The 19704-nt window shown below is 39.3% G+C and overlaps 1 protein-coding gene across 4 annotated transcripts in view; it reads right to left on the reverse strand.

Annotated features, from left to right (window-relative positions):
• The window catches only part of tbc1d1 (TBC1 (tre-2/USP6, BUB2, cdc16) domain family, member 1), a 42810-nt gene extending 23511 nt beyond the window's left edge, over positions 1-19299 (reverse strand). For 2 of the 4 annotated variants that reach the window (XM_034120491.1, XM_034120488.1), the window contains exons 1-8: positions 18909-18991; positions 17727-18382; positions 4356-4943; positions 2673-2762; positions 2475-2579; positions 1431-1563; positions 756-847; positions 115-228 (exon numbers count right to left, since the gene is read on the reverse strand). In XM_034120491.1, the coding sequence (XP_033976382.1) occupies positions 115-228; positions 756-847; positions 1431-1563; positions 2475-2579; positions 2673-2762; positions 4356-4943; positions 17727-18341 (1737 nt within the window). In that variant the 5' untranslated portion in view covers positions 18342-18382; positions 18909-18991. Of the gene's footprint in view, positions 1-114; positions 229-755; positions 848-1430; positions 1564-2474; positions 2580-2672; positions 2763-4355; positions 4944-14879; positions 15035-17726; positions 18383-18908; positions 18992-19212 lie in introns of those variants that run through there. The other 2 variants (XM_034120489.1, XM_034120492.1) reach the window with 2 other exon arrangements.
• Between the last annotated feature and the right edge of the window lie 405 nt (positions 19300-19704).

Here is a 19704-nt window from a genome sequence, read left to right on the forward strand (position 1 = left end):
ACCCCTGCTTTAGAGGAAATGTAGAACATAACTGGAATAAAGGAAAGAAAAGAAAAAGAGAAAGAAAGAGGTGCAGTAATGTTTGTGTGTGAAAAGAAATGTAAATAAAGTTACCCGTCTGTCTCCAGGCAGGAGGTGCTGATGGCTCTTCTGCTTCTCCTCATAAAGATTCCTCAAAGAGGCCATCACCAACTCGTTCTCTTCCTGATCACTTTTAGGACGAGCCCTCTGAAACACAGACAATCATTTTTAAATGACATCCTTTTGTTCAACCCCAAAAAAACGCAGTGGTTTTCTGAGCTGATCTATTGATAGTTTAGCACTGTTTGAGTGTTGCAGTTCAGCTACATCACCAACAGGTGTCAGCAGAGCAATACAGGAATATGTGTGTGCATTCACCTCCCAAGACTTATCTTTAACTGTACAACAATCCCTTGAAACAATGATGGATAAAAAACATAATTAGGCTCAAAGGTCCATTTCCAACAGTAATATTCATGTGATTTGACCACAACACATCCCTACTTTACCGTGGGATAGAGATTGATGTGTTGAGAAAAACATGAAGAGCAAAACAGACCAGAAATATAGAGGGGTGAGGTGGCAAAAATAAACAAGTTACATGTAAAGATGAATCAGTGCGCCATTATATATTCCACATGACAGACATGTGATTCAGCAGTGAATTACTTCTGATGGAAATTGTAGACTGAATGGTTTGTTTGTTGTTTTTTTACACAGAGCAGACACGTTACCATGGTGTTTTCGAAGACTGATGCTTGCTCCTCATTGTCCAGAGTGGCGAGGTGTCTCTGAAGCTCCAGCTTGGTTTTAGACGGGGAAAGACCTGAAAAATATTGTAAAGACAAAATAAAAACACACTGCCGACAAGAATAGCTTTATGTCGGATTTGTTCTACCTAGTAAGTGCGTATTTATAAAAGTATGTAGGGTACTACGGGTCAGTGGTGTGGCCTTCTCATATTGTATACCTCTTAGTTTATTGGTGAGCAATATGACCTTACACCCAATGTGATGCTGTACTACTCTATATAGATATTAATATACATACATTTGTACACATTAAGAATTGAAGGCCTTATTACAAGTATGTGCATACAGACATAGCATATTCACTTTTCCTTCATTTAAAAAAATGTTGAAACATTCATCAAATTCAGATGTCAACTTTCAACTGTGTCAACTCGCAGAACACATTTAATACACATATCAAATATTTATGAAATCCACTGCTAGGTTCAGCCATTTGCCACTACATTTCAATTATTTAACGAAAGTAAATGTGATGGTGGAACCGAAAGTCTCTTTTATTTTACTACAGGCATATTAAAAGGTGTATACAAATGTATAAACTTGACCTATCAACATTACTCCAACCAACTACGAGTTCAAAATGCTTCAGTTTTCTACCTTCTATCCTCTCACACAGTCGGTGGAGCTGCTGCATGGGACAGCTGTCGCACTGCTGACTCTGGGTCTTTGCATTCTGCAGCAGGGCTGCCACAGAGAACGCCTGCTTCAAAGTCAGCATGATCTCGTCCACCTACAAGAGCAAAACACAGTCTTCTTTATGCTTTTCATTTATCCACCTTCAAAAGAAAGCCATTCAATGCCTTTATCAGTTGCTTCTCCCAGTATTTGTACACACAGGCTGCTTTTGAGAATTGTATTCCTCTATGAAAAAAATATTTTAACACATTCACCCTATTAGGACTAGAGGATTTATTTTACGTTTTTATATTTAATATATTTATTTCCATTCTGTGCCTAAAACAGCCCTGTCCTACTGAAATGTTATGTAAGTTTCAATATATGGGGGAAATCTACGTCTGTGCAGAAACATCTTATGCAGTATAAACCTGGTGGAAGTAACAGAAGTAAACAGGATATTCAAATGTTCCCACAGGTCGTTCAGTTTACTCTGGCAGCAAATGTTCCCACAGGTCGTTCAGTTTACTCTGGCAGCAGTTATTTACTGACCCAGTGACTCATTGTTTAGAATAAGAATAGGTATCTATCTAGTATAAGCTAATCACAATGCAGCATTAGCTGACTTTTATACAATAGACTGCATCCGTCTAATGACAAAGGCCTTTTATCAAACCGATTTATTTGTCCATTTGGCAGACCGTGGACTCAGTGGAGCACAGAGGCACTGAGTCATGGGACTGAAGAGTTCAAGCAGAATTTGATCTTGATTGACATTAAACCATTTTTGGTTAAAAATATCAGCTTAATGCAGCTTCATGCCCAAATTCAGAGGTGACTTACTGTAGGTGATTTTAAATTAAAATGAGTGGGATGATTTAATATGAACACCGAGTGGAATTACCCCACCATTTTTCTGCAGAAAATGTATAAAAAAGGGCAAATACTCGTGAATTGTCATGTTATACACTATATCTCATTATTTTCTAGTTCTACAATGCTCTCGCTACATTATCTGTCTCTCACCAGTGTTTCGTCGGTGCACTGGAAGATGTAGCACACAAAGTGGCAGCTCCCTCCTTCCACTGTCTCCCTGCAAATGAAGCCAAAGTGATCCACGTGACGAATACCCTGGAAAGTAAAGATCAGCGGATTCAGGATAGGTTTAAGAACATAAAGACAAATAATAAAAATGGTAATGTTGTAAAATGCAATGATTCACACCTGTGAGCAGAAGGAGATTTCTTTGAAACTCTTCTCTATGGCAACTTTCTTGGTGTCCGGACTAACCAAGAAGATCTGAGACCTGCCCACCTGAAACAAAGAAACACAATATAGTTATTGTCTTAAATGGAAGTGTCTGGGCCTGCGGTCTATAGAGTGTGCTGTGTGTGTGTGTGTGTGTGTGTGTGTGTGTGTGTGTGTGTGTGTGTGTGTGTGTGTGTGTGTGTATGGTTTGTGGTGAGGTTTTTGACAGCAATAATGAGCTACACAGGTTTAAATAGATACGAAACCAATCCAATTTTCAAACATTTACGACATTAGCCTTTTTAATAAGGTTTTATATAAAGGGGAGCCTAAAAATAATACCTTTAGATCTTTTCTTAATAACCGGATTTGTCAAATTAGGCAGTTTCATTTCTTTTTTTTTTTAATCGAAAAACGTAAAAAACTATTTTTGAACAGTTCCGCTTTCGGGATTTTCCTACGTATGCCATCATTAGGAAATGAGTCGGTATTACTCCTAAACCTAGGACTCATATGTTTGTAATAAACAAGGGATTTCATGTTCGTTAAATCCCATGTCCTCACATTCCACCAACACGGCTATTCTTTCTGTGAACATGTGGCCCTTCACTGTTATTCTGATCCCAATATGAATCACAAAATGAGACTTTTTCTAGAGGAGATGGAAGATTTCATCTATGTCTCTTAAATGTAGGTGATGATGTCACCAGGATGAGGTTATTCTGTCTACTCTCCCCTGCCAGCAGCGGGATGTATCATCAGTGTCAATAACATGTGTGTATCTGCTGAGGGGACAGCTACAGGCCCTGGTGGTTCCTGTGCCACTGGTCACCATTTCCTGTCTGGAGGACAAACAGGAAAAAGGGTTGGCAGCAGGTCACAACCCGTTAAATAGAGGAGAATGACTGAGATCGTTTTGAGCATCAGTCAGCATTTGCCCTAGCTGAGTCACTAGGGGATTCATTTATTTGACTATTTTGCTCTCACCCTCTCTGCTTTATGAACAACTGAGTATGAGGACTTTTTTATTTATTCTAAAAGTGCACTTCACAGCACTATAAAAAAGAATTGTGTGGGAGCTGGAAGGACTCACAAATTATATATATTTTTTTAAACCAACCTTATAGTAATGTATGTATCCTCTGTTCATCCTGAAACCATCCAAAGCTATGCTAAATGACCATTAAAATACAGAGCATGAGACTGCAGCACCATCCAATTATGTTTTTTCTTCTGTTAGTCACACACAGTCGGCACCAAGATCATTAGAAATGCCATATAGGTAATAATGCCTTATATGTATAACTGCAATATTTGTTATCTTACCAACCCACTGATGACAATGTGCAGGAATTAGTCATTTTCTTTTTCATGATTATATACATTATTTTTTGTAGGTCAATCTTTACCGTCATCCTTCTGCGACACAAATGAAGGTCCTTAGCAATAATGTCGAGTGAATAAGTCGCAGACTATCGAAACATGTGTTTGACAACAAGACATTGTCTTCTGTAATATACAATGTTTTTGGCTTTAGTGACTAGCACACAACCATATTTGGGGACATATTAAGAGTGTGTGTGAGTGTGAGTGTGAATGTGAGTGCGAGTGTGAGTGTGTGTGTGTGTGTGTGTGTGTGTGTCCATTCATGAATATTACCGTAAACAGCATGGTCCTGTTCTCCTGCAGGCTGAGACACTGTACTCCAGCAGAGTGTGTGTGTGTGTCAGTGGTGTTGGTGTGAGAGATCTCAGGTGAGAGTCCGTTCTCATCCAGGGCCTGCAGGCAGGGGAAGCTGGGGTCTCTTTTGAACAGGACAGGACGCTTCCCTGCGGTGGGGCTCCCTGCAGCGCCATTATCAACATCGCCACACCCAAGTCCATTGGACTGAAAGGATAATGCCTTCCTCAGCCCACCCAATGCCCCACTGTTTCCTCCTTTATCCTCCCTCCCTGAGCCTTGCAACTGGCTGAACTTCTCGATGCACTCATCTATCAGGGCGGGGGGGGCTTTCTTGTGAGCAACACTAACGCGGCCGCAAAACAGCACCTCAAACTTCTTGGAGAACGCTGTCGGAGACAAAGCAGCACAGGTTGCCACGGAGGTTGTCGTTGTGGAGACCGAAGAAAAGCTAGTTTCAGAGGAATCGCTGCCTCCAGAGGAAGATTTGTTGGAGATGGGAGCGATGTCATCGCTGCGGGCCGAGCTCTTGCCAGCCTGCCTCAGCGTACTGATGATCTCAGGAACCTGCAAGGAGAGCAAGCAGAATTTGTAATTACAGTAATAAAACACTTAATCACATGACAGTTGAATGGATGCATTTCATCATATCCATTGAGCATACACTCTACTGGAAGTCTACTGTAGAGCACAACAATGAAACCTCAGTAAAGGTGAAACTACACGTGATGCGGGTCCCGATCTGTCTTCATTCCTGAACTAAGACAATGTCTCCAAACTCATCCATGCAGCTAGGCTCTGTGCTGTTAACAGCAACATGACAGACTGTTCTGTTGCAATTTCTTATGTGTATAACCTATGTGTGTCTTCTATTTGACTCTTTACATTTGAAAGCTTCTAAAAATACTTGAAAGTTGCTTTATCAATGATTCACATTTTTTTTGTCATTTGTGCAACTTATATTAAGAAGAATGTTGCTTTTTCTACAACAAAAACAATACCAATGCACAGATTTTGACCCAGTAAAGTATTTGTGGTTGTTTTTTTGTGTATGCATTTGTTGATGTATTTCTTTCAAAAGTTAGGTTTACGTCCTTATGACAGGTGTAGCAAATTTGAGTTTCACGAAAAACGTCCATAGTCCATCTGGTCTTTGTGCATTACTTTATATGACAACTCTAATGCTACGATTATGTTTATATCAAATAAACTCATTAACTACCTAAACGTACAAACTTTATCCTCAAGCTCAAGTTTCTGCAAGTTATTGAAAACACAATATCTACTGATGGACAGTAAAGTGCCATGAGCCATTGCCAGTATAACGTCTCTTCAGCACTGATGGCTGCCCACAGTGGCAATAGTAAGTAAACACTGGGATAAACACTGAATATACAGTAAAGACACCAGCTTTTTGTTGTTACAATGTAGATGTCACACCTCACTATGAGCTAAGCTGTCATATGCTGTAATGTCTTATGGTTCCCTGACATAGTGAAGCCCTTGTGACGTCCTGTGTTGAAAAGAAGCTTTAATATTGACCTTTAGTCTAAAAGCAGGCTTTGTACTCACTTTCACTTTATTTGAATCCCTTCTTTCTTCCTGACTACCCCTTTCACTTTTTCCTCTTCACTCTCTGTCAATACACTTTTTTCTCTTGCTATAAAACTATTTACAACTGAATTTTACAAGTATCTCCATCTCGAAGTGTTTTTATTGTGTATATTCTAGATCAGTGGTTCTCAACTGGTGGGTCGCGACCCAAAAGTGGGTCGCGGACCCGTTTCGAGTGGGTCGCGGATGTGTGAGTGAAGAAAAAAAAGTTGGAAAAAAAAAATTGGAATTTTTTTTTTTTTTTTTTGGGGAAAAAGTCAAACTTTTATTTTGAAGGCCCGATTTTCTTCTCAGAGTGTACCAGAATGCGTAGTTTATGTTAGTATTTCTAAAAATCTCCTGGGGAAAAATCCCCCCAGACCCCCCTGCTGGGGTTGGGTTTCAGCATGTGTGCCTTTTTATATAGTTCAGCTTTGATTCCATCATCTCATTAAACCTTTTTTAAAAGCATACTTTAGTTCTGTGAAGGGATATAAGGGATATATGCACTGTACTTCACTTTTATTAATATTGTATGCTCAAAAGCGTATATATTACAGCACGATTTTTTGTTGAATAGATTTGAGTGCTTCAAAATGTTGGGTCGCGATGTATTGACCAAGTAAAAAGTGGGTCCCGAGGCCTGACCAGTTGAGAACCACTGTTCTAGATGTTCTGCTTAAAAGCTAAATATTCTCAGCGCCACTATTTGTGTTTAAGTGGGAGAAACAGACTTTTGGAAAAAATGGATCCATCTATTCCTTGCCTAGTTGCCTGCTCAGAAGATTCATGAACCATGACCATTTCCATCACCTACACATACTCCTCATCTTGGCATTTACACAAAGACAAAAATCCAGACATGCAAACACACTCACACCAACTGTAACAGAGACTAAAAAAGCACATAACAAAAGAAAGGAAAGCAGAAGTATGATAAAAATGTTGTTACCTTGGGAAATGTATTAAATACAAACTGTTTCTGAAGGGTTGCAAGTCCTTCTGAAACAGATATTTAACTTAACACTTGGACAAAAAAGCATATGACACACTGATGGTTCCATCTTGCATGAACTACATTTGAATGTTTCAATGTTGGGGGAAACCAGAACACTTTTTGGGGGGCTTAGCTCATCATCAGGGGTTTAGTTAGTCTTTTATCTAGGGATGCTTGTGAGGAACAAGCAGTAGGACACAAGCAGCACTGTTGGTTCACCGCGGATAGTTTCATGTTATGTTTACTCAGCAGCTGAACATGTATTTTAATATCAACTCTCAAACAATTGCAGTTGCATGGCAGCAGAGAGAAGCACAGCGCTGCCTCTCTGTCCCTCCGAACCCTGTGTCTCTCTCTGGCTGATGTCCCAAAGGATACAGCAGTCAGGATGTGAGCATGACGAGCAATTATACACACTCACTGCTACCCAGACACTTTGTCCAGGAAACTGTAGTACAGAGAGAGATTATGTGTTATATTGATTTATATGACTTGGCTGTGAATTTTGTTTTAACAATCTATCTAAACACAAATGTTCATACTTCATAGATACAAGCCGGTTTGGTAAAAAAAACAAAAACAGGCAGAATTGGAAACAGAGCAGAGCAGCAGAAAAGGCTTTGTTGCTTTTATCCGACTTCCTGGATATAAATGTTCAGATTATTATTTCTGTATCCAACAGTTACAAAACAATTGCTCTGTAATAGAAGGAACATTTACTTGCTACAATATATAATTTCTTTAGTTTGTAGAAGGGTTTTTTGTATATTTTTAACATCGAATGAAACAGTACTTCTTGTCCTGGTCATTCAAATATTTGTTATTTTTGTATCTAGCAGATACAAAATAATGATTCTGTAAGAGCAGGAACATTCACTCGCTAGAATACATATTATTTTGCTTTGTAGTAAGAAGTGCTTCTTTATAAATGTGCTAAATCTAATGTAACAGTACTTCTTGTCCTGGTAATTCAAATATTTTGTCTATAAAATAGACAAGTAATGGACAAGTAGAAGAAGAATGTTTAAGAAAAGAAAAAAAAGAGGCTAGCTAAGGTTAGATAAACAGGCTAGGGGCAACCAGGTCAGTACTTCACCAAAAATATATAATATAACATTTTAGTATCAAGACTGTAGACTTGAAAGGTGGTCATTCTGCTTCTTATATCCAGTCAGTTAAAACGAACTCAAATGCATGTCTAAATAGTGACATGCATAGCCTTTTGAGGCAATAAACCAATTCTCATCTATCTGAATATACTTTGTGTGTTCCAAACGGCCATCGTCTCACAGAGATATAAAATACAAGTCTTTATTTGTTAAGCAAAGCTGTGGCAGTTTTGAGGACACTTGTGAGCCATTCCAAGCTGTTTCAATATTGGTTTGATAAAAACACTTTTCATTCAGATGCATCCCACTGTGTTGAACTATTGAGTCAGTTTAAAAGAAATACAGTAACATGCTAAATCTTAATCCGCCAAAGTTCCAAGAGTGCATCAACAGAACATTTGGGTGTGGGCAATGGATATTATTACTGATACAAATAGGTAAAAGTGGCTAAAAAAAGTGACACCGGAAACATTTCTTATAAGCTGTCGCTGATCATTGTCAACCAAAATAAAATATCAGCAACAAAAACCAGCAAACGTGTGTTGCCCTGGCCGGTAACTCAGCTGATAAAGCTGATAACACGTGTTTCAATCAGACCCGCAGCTCTTTGTTTTGGTTTGTAAATACTCAAGTACAGTAAATCTGATCTGTGTGCTAGATAACCTTAAGATCATTGTCACGTGGAAGAGCTATACTGTGTTTTGTTCCTTTCATCATTGTTGATCTGAATACAGCAGGAACACTCTGTGCTGCTGACTTGTACCATTTTGCTGATCATTGACACTTTATCTTAAGGCCATTTTACAGAGAATACACTGCTCTCATCCTAACTGATTACATGCAGACTTTCATCTTTAGAGTGACTATTATTATTCCTGCAAAAAAAAAGAAGAAGCAAGCCGAACATAATATCACAGCTAACACGTTTTGTTTTTACTTTTTAATGTATTTTCTACTTTAAGCACAGGACCAATGTCTTCACCAATTACGTAGGCTAAACAATATAGCTATGGGGAAGTTGTAGTGGGAAGTTTGAACTCATGTTGTTTTGCGATTGTGTGCATATTGAGTTCATGATGCTAAATAATGCAGAAATGTCAGGACAATGAAAAAAAACAACAACCTAAACAGTTCTGGGTAATCTTGTTGTTTTTAGTTGTACTTCCTTTTATTTATTTAACTAAAAAATAAACAACGGACAAAATATATCAAGCTACAGAAATATATCATCAACAAAAAGGGTGTAACGTCATAATAGGCTATAACCTTTGTCGGCCAACGTACACCTGCCTCTCCTGTTGTGAGCCTGGTTTGTTTCAGCTCACTGGCAGTGAAGCAGACAAAGGAACAACAAGGAGGAAGTAGAGGAGCGAGGCAGAAGCAGTGGTTGAGGCAGAAGCAGTGGTTGAGGCAGAACCAGTGGTTGAGTCACATCAGTGATGTCATGAACCAGAGATGCCTGAGCAGCTCCTAAAACTGCCGTCTCACAGACTGACACTCACACAGTCCTGTTGGGTCTTGCCTCAACATGAGATGTGCACACTCCTGTTTTTTTTTTATCAAAACAATTCTGGCCTCATTTTGTTCTATCACAACTGCTGTGAATAACTGCGTCAGAGAAATGGCTCTAGTGTCAAGAATGGGCACTCTTTTTCAAGAAATATCCAAACAGCAAGTTATTGGTAAGACTTGAGTAAGTACATTAACTCAGGTATTGAATTTGCGTACAATTTTGAATTACTACACTACAATTCTGAGGAAAATATGATACTTTTACTCCATTACATTCAGCTGAAATGATCATGAAAGTCATTCCTGGGGATTTAACCACTTTATATGACCTAGTAGAAATGAACTCCACCACAAGCAGCTCCAACATTGATATACTGCAGTAATGTATTGGTTATTATAATAACTCACACAGGTGTTCTCAGTTAACTATTTGGACCAATGCTCAGGCTGAGGTTGGACACAATTATGCTTATTTTGTGGGGTGGCAAATCCCAACGAATCAATAAACCTTTTTCACAGAGCAGGAGAAACACAGGTGTGTTATTATTTTTGACACTTTTGAAGCCAGTGAAGCAGAACTATAAAAGGTCAATATTTTGGCTATTTAAGGCCCTGTCCAGACAGAAAACCACAAGGCACCCTAAGGACAATAAGGGCATTGTTAGAGGGAGAGGGAAAGAGAGAAATCAGCTGGGACCAGCGTCTACAATGAAAAACTAGGCAGGAATGCAGTTTTGTTCCTTGACCCATTTTCAATCCTTGCTTACATGTTTTCTTTTCACAGATGATTTGCACCATATTTACTTTAACTTCAATGAATATTTCCTTCTCTGCAACAAAAAAAGCACAGGTGTATCTCAACATTTGGTGGACCTCTGTGATATTTCCATTGGAATACATGGAGTGCAAAAACTTTCTCAAGCATTGGGGCCTACATCTCCAATTTTTCCCTACCATATTTGTTTATCAATTATGTGAGTAGGAACGTAGAGGATGTGCATGTTGAATGATATCTTGAAAAATATGTTTTATTATACTTATACGGTAAACATTTGGTCTATTTTTTTTTTTTTAAATAAGCCTGTAGTAAGTTTCTACTACACCTTTACATGTACATTTTATGTTTCCTCTCTTCAACCTTTCATTTTTATAAAAATAAAGGCAACTAAAACATGCATGCTGAGTCACTGCCACTCTCACTTGGACTAAGTGAAATAAAACTGAGCCAATGTTAGTGTTAGTATTAGGAGTGCTCTTCCTACAATGATAAGTCAAAATGTCTGATGTGAAAACAGCCTACCATTCTGGCTTTAGAGTAAGGTCTGCTATCTGTCCCCTAACAGCAGACCCCTCTCTGTTTTGCCTTCCCCCCTCCTTGTACCCCTTCCTCTTCCTTCTGCGTTCACTGTTACTTTGAAACACTTGAACCAACAGATACATTTAGCCCTGTCCTGCATGTGCTCTCCTCTCCCTCCCTCCCTCCGTCATTGAAGACACAGAACAGCCACGCAGAGGAGGAAGAGGTGTTTACTTTATTGTGCTGGTGGAGCCTTTTCTCATTTCAGCCCACCTACCACAGTGTCACTCCCTCTGCTCTGTTTGGCTGATAACGGCTCCTAACAGCTCAGCATGATGGCGTTATAATCTCTACTGTTTTCTCATTTGGTCCCTCCCTTCCGAGAGCATTTTCTGTAAAACCCCGTCTGTATAAATAGATTTCAATTATTTAAAAAAATGTCAATCTGACATGCAACATTTCAAATTGATATAATTTTATTTGGTATGGTTCGTCTACTGAGAAAGGTTACGCTGGAAGAAAAGTAGAGGTGAAACAATTGGTGAATTGATTGATAAGTAAATAAATATAATATTAATCAGCAACAATTTTGATAATGGATTATTTAAGTCATTTGTAAAGTAAAACAAAGCATATTTGCAAAAAATGTTTGACATCAGTTCAAATGATATATAAAAAATATTGCATATTACACCAAAGATTATCATTTTATTTGTCGGAGCCTTAAATCGACAATGTTATTACGTTTTTGTGATCAAGCAGAAAAGAAAACGAATCGACCGTTTTTAAGAAAAATCGTCTATATTCATTCATAGCATGCTGGTGATTTCTCCAACTGGATGAATGCAAACAACACGTTTCTTTTCATCAATTCTTAGGTTTCTTATTCTGATATTTTCCCTCTTCAGACTGCTTGAACAGGGCTGATCTGGAGATGTGGATTGAAGGATTAGAGGGGAATGCAGAGGGTCGCTCCTCAAAGGGCAGCGTTAGCTATAGACACACAGTATCTTGTTCAGTGTAACATTTACATGATCTCAGACAGGAAGGCAGTTGGGCACAGCCTCAGGCTGTGACCCACAACCTTGGCCTCTCTCAGGGGAACTACATTGAAAAAGCATGTTGTTTCCCACTGAGCCAGAATTAAACAGAACTACTGTTGTCCTAACCTCGAAAAGAGGGAAGTTACACAAGTGCCACTGGTAAAAGAGAAGCTGCAATTCAGTGGAATAAACTAAAGTATGTGTAAAACAGTGAAAGAGGAGGATATCATGTGAAGGTTAGTCAGTTACCAGGACTGATGGGGACAAAGAAGTATCATTATAAAGAAACATTTCACAAATGTGTCCACTGCAGTACAACATCTCTACTCTTTGGCTACATTCAGCTCCTCTCTTTCTAGACTTTTTTTAAATATAATGTTCCTCTTACAAGGCCCTAGTGTCTCCACTACAGCAATGTCTCCCACATTTATTAAACAGCTGTAGGCTGAGTTGACAAGAAGTTTGGCCAACGAAGCAAAGAACAAAAACAACATCGCACCCCAATTCTCTACCCAAACATGACAAATTGATAGAACGGTCAACTTTTGATGTTGAAAAGAAAACGTAGTATCTTGTTTTAACCAAACAAAATTATCGGAATTTACGAACAATTTAGAAACATGGAATAAAGTAGTGATACTCCAGCCAGCTTCAAAAACAACAATGACAAGCCTGCAAAAAGTCCCACTTCTGCACTTCCCATGGTCATGTGCCTGAGTCTTGTGCCTAGTGGAGCAAAGCCAGGCCTCAAAGAAGTTCAAAGTACAGAAGCCATACCACACAAAGTAAGGCACACAATAGAGAAAAAGGGGCACAATATTTTGAGGTAGGGGATATTCATAGAGCAGATGGTAATACCCACGCATTAATATGACTTAAAAAGGGACTAAGGAGACACTTCACAGCACAAAGACAATATATGCAGAGATTATTAACTCATTATAATGTAATCACACAGCAGACAATAGGTGGGCTTGTTGTCAAAATGCTGTGCTGAGTAAGGAAAAGGATATCTTGGATAAGAATAAATGAGGTCAAATAGGCGAACAGATAACACCCATGTTCTCATCTAAGAGGATTGTGAGGTGCAGCTCTGACAGGATGACAGGTGAGGCAAGCAGAAACTTGGATTAACAAAGTGGAAGACAGACTGCTAGACAAATAGTGGACTAACAAGAGCAGACTATACGTTTTACCAAAATACACAGACAGAAAGGTGCTTTCAGTTTATATGTTGGTTTTTACAACAGTGCAAAGACTGTGTCACATGAGGGAGGTAAAAGCATGTGAGACCAGGGATTACAGGAGGAGGGTATGGCAGGGAGGGGGAAAGGGGAATCCACACACTACAGTCACTTTTGGACAATATGGTTCATCATTAACCCCAATTACTTTTGAAAGTGCCTTTTTGTAAAACACATCAAAACCTAGGGTACTTTCCAGGATGAGAAAGAAGGCAGTTGTTTTAACTAAGGAAGTTATAAGTTGTCTTTTTAAGTCGAGTCATTTGAGTCAGCAACATCAAGCTAATATAACTTTCCATCACAACCCAAACTATATCACAATCGCTTGATCAGAAAAACAAAAAGCAACTGCAAAAAAGGGCCCAATATTCTTCAGGTCAAATGGGAATATTGAATCTCACTTTATCGCACAAGGCTTTAAAGTGGCATGTGTGTAAAAGCAGCCATGAAACTGCTGAAGTGAGAGCTCAGATTAACACAGCGTGCAGATGGACTCGCACCTACATTTGGTTTGTGTTTACAACGGCTAAGCAGACCAGATTTGAATGTACTCAACTTTAAAGAGGGTCTGACAGTCAATAAGCCACTGATTAACAGAACCGGCAGCTTTAACAACATCCAGTTGAGGAATAGTGCCGTATTCAATAACAGATATGATTATTCACCGTTTCAAAAATCATGTTGAGCAACATGTTGAGCTAGGATGATTATGCACTGAGCAGTTTTTTTATGATACAAATAAGACCATGCCTACTAGTCAAAAAGAGAACTATGTTTTATTTATATAATTCATTCATGTTTTTAAAAACTGTAATAAGTTAATTGTATGCCACATTTGCTTAAAAATGGTGGTCTTGCCTGAATAGAAATGATCAAATAAACACAGATTATGTGACTGTATGCCATTCATCAAATAATCTTGTAGCTCTAATAGACTTTACTTCAAATATATAACCAAAAGCAGTAAAGATGTAACAATATTGCTTTGACTCCCACTGGTTTGCAGCAGATAAACACATAATAAACCTGATTTAAGGTACATGCTGTAGTATAATCCCCATTCAAATGAAATAATATACTCAAACTCCAAAGGAAGTTTTATAAACCAATGGTTTCATCATTATCGAATGTTAATACAGACTGTCTACTCTAGATGCATACAGTACATTCGAATTAAACTGCTGTCAGTTGTGGAAACCTTATTGATATTTATTTTTTTAAAACAACAGCACACCAACAGCAACCATACAATGATGCCATTTTCCACTCATGATTTCTTGACCAGTTATGGTAACATTAAGGTACTTGACCAACAACTGCAGGAGCCAAACATCACTTACAGTTAAAGAGGAAGAAAGCAGCAGTTTAAAGTCACTTGTAATTCAAACTGTCAAACAAACAGGCACATTTGACATTAAGACAGGTCTTTGTAGTAAGCTATATAAAAAAAGTATAATAATTTAATTAATTTATAATGAGAACTAGTAGGTCAAGACCACGTTACGACTGTACTGCTATAGTCGTGTTATTTATCTTGAGTTAATGTAACAGAGTGCTAACTTGTTGAACTGGGCTAACAACAAGTGTCGCTAATGTGTTGTGGCTAATGCCAATGCTCGCCAACAAACCCAGTTAGCTTACTGTCCACTTAGCATGGCACTGAAACTAAACACACCCGCAGACACACACAGCTTTCAGCGTAACTTACATCTTTCTGTTCTTGTTTGATGTTAAACAGTTTGAGTCGCTGGAGCCGTGCTTTCATCCCATCCGCCATAAACTTTACAAAAGCGAGATCTGAGGGGTTACTTCTCCGAGGCTCGCCCTTCTGACAGTGTGGGACACTTCAATTTAATTTCATTGGAAAGTTGATTTTGCTCCCTGCGGTTAAATATCAAGTTTGTCAACATAAAATTACAACACATCCGGTTGAAGTTTTTCAAAGTAAGATAATGAAAATCACTTCACATGGGATATCATTTACACACTACTTGATTGGCTCTTGTTTTGAAAGCCAAATAACCAACTTCAGTTTTTTTCCCAGTTAAGTGTGGTTATCTTGTCGCAGCTAGATCCGCCAATGCGTTTGGACAATGGGGTGGACACAGTTCCTGTCCCGGGGCAGTCAAACTTTAGGCGGTAGACTTTTGGGTGGTTTTCCCTCTGGTGTTGCATGACTTAGATTGTGTCTATTATCTTCGTTGGTATGACTGAATATAAACAGTATTTCCGGTGTGTAAGCAGAGCAGACCTAATCAGCCAAGAATGATTGCCCTGGGGAAGCACTGCTGCTGATAGCTGGAATATGACTACTAAACCTTATGGTCTCTAGAAGTTACAAACCGTTGTCATGTCAAAGTCTACATTTGACAACGTTTTATCTCAAGTTTCACAGCATTGGTGCAGAACTGGTTACAATTTGTATTAAAATGTGTATAAAATTACTTTGACATTGTAGTTTTACACCCAGGCAGCAACTGCATTCCCATGTTTTCATATTAAATAACATGAAAACTACTTTAACTAGGCAATATCTTATTAGCATTTATGTTTACCACCATTTGCTATTAAAGAGTGATTTTAATCAATTTACTTTTATAATTGAAAAACCAGAATACCCAATCCTCATGATGATCATACAGTCTTAATAAAATAGGTTCAGTTAGTAATACTGATATATATTATCTCATTACCATCTGTTCACTTTCTGAATAGTGATAAACAGACTAAAACATTGTGAACTTTGTACAATTCATTAGTGACACCCAGTGGTTACTTATTTCCCACTGCAGGAGCAGCAGAGTCAAATGACTAGTGAATGGTAACATTTTACCAGACATTCAATAGATAACCACTGTTGTTTTTTGGCTGGTAAGTGATACAGTTATTCTAGACACATATTTTACCAGCACTTGGCGATTGTATGCTGCTGGATTTACTGCATGGTAGAAGGATGCTAGTGTACCATTGGGTTCATTGGTTGCTAAAATGTGTAGGTTTAACTTTCAAACATTTTTTTTAACTTTATGATAGATAAAAAGGACACATATTTATCACAATAAATCATAATATGTCTGTTATACTACAGTCCAGACAGTCTTTTTAAATTTTTAAATATCATCATTAACATCACCCACATCTTTTGCAGCAATATTTTCAAATGTGAGCCCATAAACACGATGCAAATAAATCTACCATCACTTCCCCCACTTGAAAGTGACAGAGTGTGGTGTGTGTGTGTGTGTGTGTGTCCCAATGTGACAGAGCTAGAGCAACAGGTGGTCAGCCTGACATCATCATTGCATTCTTCAAAGGGCTGAAAAGAGACAGGGGAGAGAACAACAAGCATACAAAGACACACACACACACACTTTCTCCACAACAAAAACACATCACAACAAAAGCTGAGCCAAAGGAAGTGGTCGCCTTGGCAACATGACATCCTGCTTGGTTAATGTAAAGCAAGCTATTTGACTTACACACAAGAATACACACACAAAACATCCTATGTGTGTATGATAAAGTAAAATGAATCTGAATGTGGGGATTGATACCAAATACAGTACATGTAGTGACACATATGCACATATAGAGACACATGTCACTATTTACAGTACATCACAGAGTACATGCTGGCTGTTCATATTTTTTTAAGGTTATGCAGGTATTTGCCTGTAAGCCGGGACTTGTGGAAAGCAACACAAAAACAGTTGTAGATCGAGTTCGAGCTGACATTTGTAATTCTTACTCCTAAGATTTATTTAGTATCTCCATCTCTATAATGTGGCTAACTCTTTTAATTCTTCGGTATGTTAAGCATGGCATGCAATGAGGATGCTATCAAATGTCTCTGGCTTGATTCAGGCACCAGCTGCAGCTTCACAGTGCAGAGGCTGTTGGCAAAGCCCAGCATGTGGAGGAGAGGTTAAAGGATTTAGAGGTCAGGAGTGTGCGAATGTGTGTTTTGTATGTGGACGTGTTTGTGTGTATGTGGTTGAAGTGAAAGCACAGTGAACATAGACTTACAAGGTGCCAATTCAAGATCCAGTTTCTCTCAGTGGGATGTGGTAATAGATAGTGTGATCACACTGAATGATCTGGCTACCTTTTTGTCAAAATGTAAGGAGAGTGTTGCCAGGCTGAATCCTGATTCTCATGTGATTCTATTAGTTGCCTGTCTGCTCTAGATTCTAAACTGACATGCAAAATCTAGGTTAAGTTGAATTAGCTCTGTGTGTTGCTTTCATTATGCTTTATGAGACTGTCCACTTTGACATGCAATAATCATGATGATTTGGGAGCTCTATTACTGTATGTAGATAGTAACCACAATGTCATCGTTACAGCTTTTGCTTGGGCACCTTACTAAATGTTGAGGCTTTGTGTGGCTAATCTGCAGATATTAACTTAACTTTTATTGCTGTGTTTTCTAATTGTGATAATATTTAAGAAGAGTACACTTATCCATTGTTTCTTACTTTGCATACATATGTATATAATGCCTGATACAGTAGTGTTTAATCTCATATAATTTCATTTATAAACACTCACTCACCTTGGTGCTGTCCTGGCACTGGAAGACATAGCAGGAGTAGTTTGGTGCGTCTCGGACCAGGCAGCCGAAGCTGCTGGGCTCCTGGCTGTTGTGAATCAGCTTGGTCACTTGGTGAGGACGACATTCAAACAGCACTGTGTGAGTCAGAGGGTCCCAGACAACTCCCTCTCCCAGAACAGACACACATCGCACCCGCAATGCTGACACACACAGGAAAACTGTCTGATTACGGGTAGAAGGGTCCACCTGTCGTCCAGACCGCAACCCAGCACCCACATTCCTCTCTGCAGGCCGACACTTGCTGATCTCAGCCACCACCCAGGGCAGCATGGCCATGGTGGTCAGGTGGTGGACCGGCAGAGAACCGATCAAAATCAGTTTGTATCGTATCTCCTCATCTTCCTCCTCTCCTTCTTCCTCTACCTTTTCCCCCTGTGGTGAAATCCATTTTCTTGTAGAAGAGAGCTTGCGCGGACACAGTGTGGAAGAGTTGCGATGTGAAAGTGATGGATATGAGCGGTGGTTTGAGGTCAGGTTAGGAGGGGGGTTTTCAGAGCTTAGAGGGCTAGAGGGTTCATCTCTTCTGGGCTTCACTTCAAAGTAGAGCCCCTCCATGGCTGGTGGGGCCAGACGCAGCCGTCTGCCTCCGCTTTTAGCTGCAAAAATTCAGTCAGAGGACAGAGACTTTTAAAGAAGAACATTTACTGTGTTCCACTTTGCCATGTGTAGAATCTGGACACTGTTAATCATCCGAGTCCTGCAGTGTAGTAATCACAGGGTCATTTGGAGGGTACTAAACATGGACCACCTGGTGTTGTTTACCGAACCCAAAACACATGACTACTGACCTACACTTTTTACAGTCTCAAGGACACACAGACAAACACAGGACAGCTAAACTCTAAGGATCATACTTGGCAAGTGTTGAGAGAAAAGCGGGTAGCTCATCTCTCCTGCCCCACACCATCAACATACGTAAACGACATTAAAATCACTTTTATAACTATTACCGTAAGAATAAGTATACATTCACTGTGATAATGTGTAACGTGTAAGTAACTACGTCAACAACATTGATAGCGGGGCATGATGGAAATGCTTTAAAAACAGATAAGCCAGCTATGAAATGAAACGTTCCCGTGAAGTTAATAGAGAAAGAAAAGGAAGACGTCCAATACGTACCTCATATTTGACCTTGCAACATAAATCATTTCTCAATTTAAATAAAATGAGGCAGTGCGGCTGCCATATAGGTCGGTCTGCAGTAGAGGAACAACGGAAGTTAGAATGAGGTTTTATTTCCGAGGAGCGCAGCCCCACTTGCCTTCTTTTACTGGTGATTGTAATTTTACGCACAGGGAAGTTATAGGCTATTTACGCACGAGGCTGCGCACACACTAAATCGACCACGGTTTATGTACGTTTTCCCCGATTTTGATCGATTGACCATCATCTGGCTGATATTCTCATGCCGGTTCAGTCTTACCTGTTCACTGAAGTCTTGTCCGGTGAATGTCAGAGTCTACGGACGTACACAGAAATAAAGAGCGAGGGAGAGCTTCACGGAGCACCAGCAGTCTGTAGTTTGAGTTAAATATAGAGACAGGGCAGACCCGACCTCCCTCCTCTCTGTTCTCAGATGGGACATGACCAGTGCGTGCTGCATGCATGCTCTCCACAGGATGCAGGGGGAACGTGTCCGCACGTAGCGTGAGTGTTGGTGCTTTACCTTCGACATTTCACTCCAGATTCACCGTTAGCAAGCGTTTTTATTGAGTTTAACTGTATTTTCAACAAAGCATTTGAAATATGAGGCACATAAGGAAAGGTGAGGTGCTAATTCGACAATTCTATAGTCAACATCTATGAAAGACTGGGGAAAAGGGTCTTAATTGTAGATGTAATATGTTGTGTCAAGAGTCCCTTTGAGTATTAACTATTCATATCAAGTAATGAGCAGTGGGAGCATGTGAACAAC

This window comes from Trematomus bernacchii, unplaced genomic scaffold, assembly GCF_902827165.1.
Source record: "Trematomus bernacchii unplaced genomic scaffold, fTreBer1.1, whole genome shotgun sequence".
NCBI classification, from domain to species: Eukaryota; Metazoa; Chordata; class Actinopteri; order Perciformes; family Nototheniidae; genus Trematomus; species Trematomus bernacchii.